The 1,769-nt window shown below is 44.2% G+C and overlaps 1 protein-coding gene across 2 annotated transcripts; it reads left to right on the top strand.

Annotated features, from left to right (window-relative positions):
* Positions 1 to 461: 461 nt before the first annotated feature.
* Positions 462 to 1,467, top strand: LOC113099719 (gamma-crystallin S-like). 2 transcript variants are annotated; one of them, XM_026264651.1, is made up of 3 exons: positions 462 to 517; positions 819 to 1,061; positions 1,136 to 1,464. In XM_026264651.1, the coding sequence occupies exons 1-3, from the start codon at positions 509 to 511 to the stop codon at positions 1,406 to 1,408; spliced, it is 525 nt and encodes a 174-aa protein (XP_026120436.1). In that variant the 5' UTR covers positions 462 to 508; the 3' UTR covers positions 1,409 to 1,464. The 2 variants fall into 2 exon arrangements, with proteins under 2 accessions (XP_026120436.1, XP_026120435.1); XM_026264650.1 differs by having other exon boundaries at positions 496 to 529; positions 1,136 to 1,467.
* The last annotated feature ends 302 nt before the right edge of the window (positions 1,468 to 1,769 follow it).

Genomic DNA, 1,769 nt, shown 5'->3' with positions numbered 1-1,769 from the left:
CACTGAACCCATATAAGCTCATCTGATCCCTGAAATTTGGCAGAGATTTGTGCTTGCAGCCAGGAATGGCATTTCTGTGTATCTGAGCGTGAGGGTTTGCACATTTGCAAGTGTATACACATGTTTGGGTGTTAGTTACTACAGACTATTTTGTAGCCAGGGAATTTCAATACTTTGCATACGGGAAATTGGTTATCCACTTCTTTGGACCAATACTTTTTAATACGAGTGCGTGTGGAGGTGTGTGCGTACCAACCAACACAGCTGAATAAACACACATCCAAACATGCCCATGCACTCAGTGCCATCTCTATACCCCATAATCCACCTGTCTTTTTCTAGAAAGCACTGACTCAATTTTTGGATCTGGTTTTCATGACAAAGCGAATGTACTCTTTACAGAGAGATGTCTGGGTATAAAAGAGCCAGAGTGGGATGGGCTTGAACCAGCACAGCTCCACAGCTCGACCCCCTCCACAGGCGCCACCACCAGCCGAACCTCTGCAGAATGGGCCGGGTGAGTACGAAGGTGATCAGGACACCCTGCTCCGATTATTGATCATTTATTGGCTGCCATTTGAGACTGATTAGTGATATATATATATATATATATATATATATAGAGAGAGCCATTTTGAGATGGTTGGACACACAAGATTGTATTTAATTTATATATTTTATTTATAATTATAACTGTAGATATTTTCTATTTTTTTTTTTTTTTGATTATTCTTTAACAATATTGTGATGTAACCAGAGGTAGTTTATTAAAATAATATCTGAGTCTGAAATAAAATTCCACCGTCTCCTTTGTACAGATAATTTTCTACGAGGACAAGAACTTCCAGGGCCGTCGGTATGAGTGCGACAGCGACTGTTCAGACTTCCATGCCTACCTGAACCGGTGTAACTCCATCCGTGTAGAGAGCGGGGCCTGGGTGGTTTTTGAGAGGCCTAACTTCATGGGCTACCAGTATGTTCTGACCCGGGGCGAGTATCCAGATTACCAGCGCTGGATGGGTCTGAACGACCGTCTCTGCTCCTGCAAGATGATCCACTTCGTAAGCTGCCCACATGCAGTGGAAACATTACGTAGTGCATATTTGATATTCAATAGATGTTCTTTCCACTCCAGGTGAGCGGTTCTGAGTACAAGATCCAACTCTACGACAAGGGAGATTTCGCGGGCCAGGTGTACGAGACCACAGAGGATTGTCCATCCATGGTGGACCGCTTTCGGACACGCGAGGTCTACTCCTGTAAGGTGCTAGACGGGATCTGGATCTTCTACGAGCACCCAAACTACAGGGGGCGCCAGTACCTACTGGAGAAGGGGGAATACCGTAAACCCGTGGACTGGGGCGCCGTCTGCCCCACGGTTCAGTCCTTCAAACGCCTGACGGAGTGACATCTGACTTGTAAATCCATCTATCTGCAGTCCTCCTTTACCTCCAAACCACCCAAACGCAACAGCATCGACACAGCTGTACTGAATCAATAAATGTGTGGCTGCAAATGAAACTCTTTTTGCAAATGTGTGATCACTTGACCTTTTGATTTTGGGAACTATATACATTCTATAGATCTCATAACCGAATAAAACGGATAAATGATTGTAGGGCTAGAGGTGTTAAATGGGATAGTTCGCACAAAAATGAAAATTCTGTCATTAATTTCTCACCCTCATGTCGTTCCAAACCCATCAGACTTTCGTTAATCTTTCTGACCCTGCATAGACAGCAATGTAACTACCACGTTCAAGGAGCATG

Source organism: Carassius auratus, unplaced genomic scaffold (assembly GCF_003368295.1).
Source record: "Carassius auratus strain Wakin unplaced genomic scaffold, ASM336829v1 scaf_tig00217025, whole genome shotgun sequence".
NCBI classification, from domain to species: Eukaryota; Metazoa; Chordata; class Actinopteri; order Cypriniformes; family Cyprinidae; genus Carassius; species Carassius auratus.
This window is presented reverse-complemented; position numbering and strand designations above follow the sequence as displayed.

Coding starts and splice junctions, on each gene's coding strand:
- LOC113099719 (XM_026264650.1), top strand. CDS start 509: ATGGGCCGGGTGAGTACGAAG. Junction 530..818: donor TGGGCCGGGTGAGTACGAAG/GTGATCAGGACA, acceptor TCCTTTGTACAG/ATAATTTTCTACGAGGACAA. Junction 1,062..1,135: donor CCTGCAAGATGATCCACTTC/GTAAGCTGCCCA, acceptor TTTCCACTCCAG/GTGAGCGGTTCTGAGTACAA.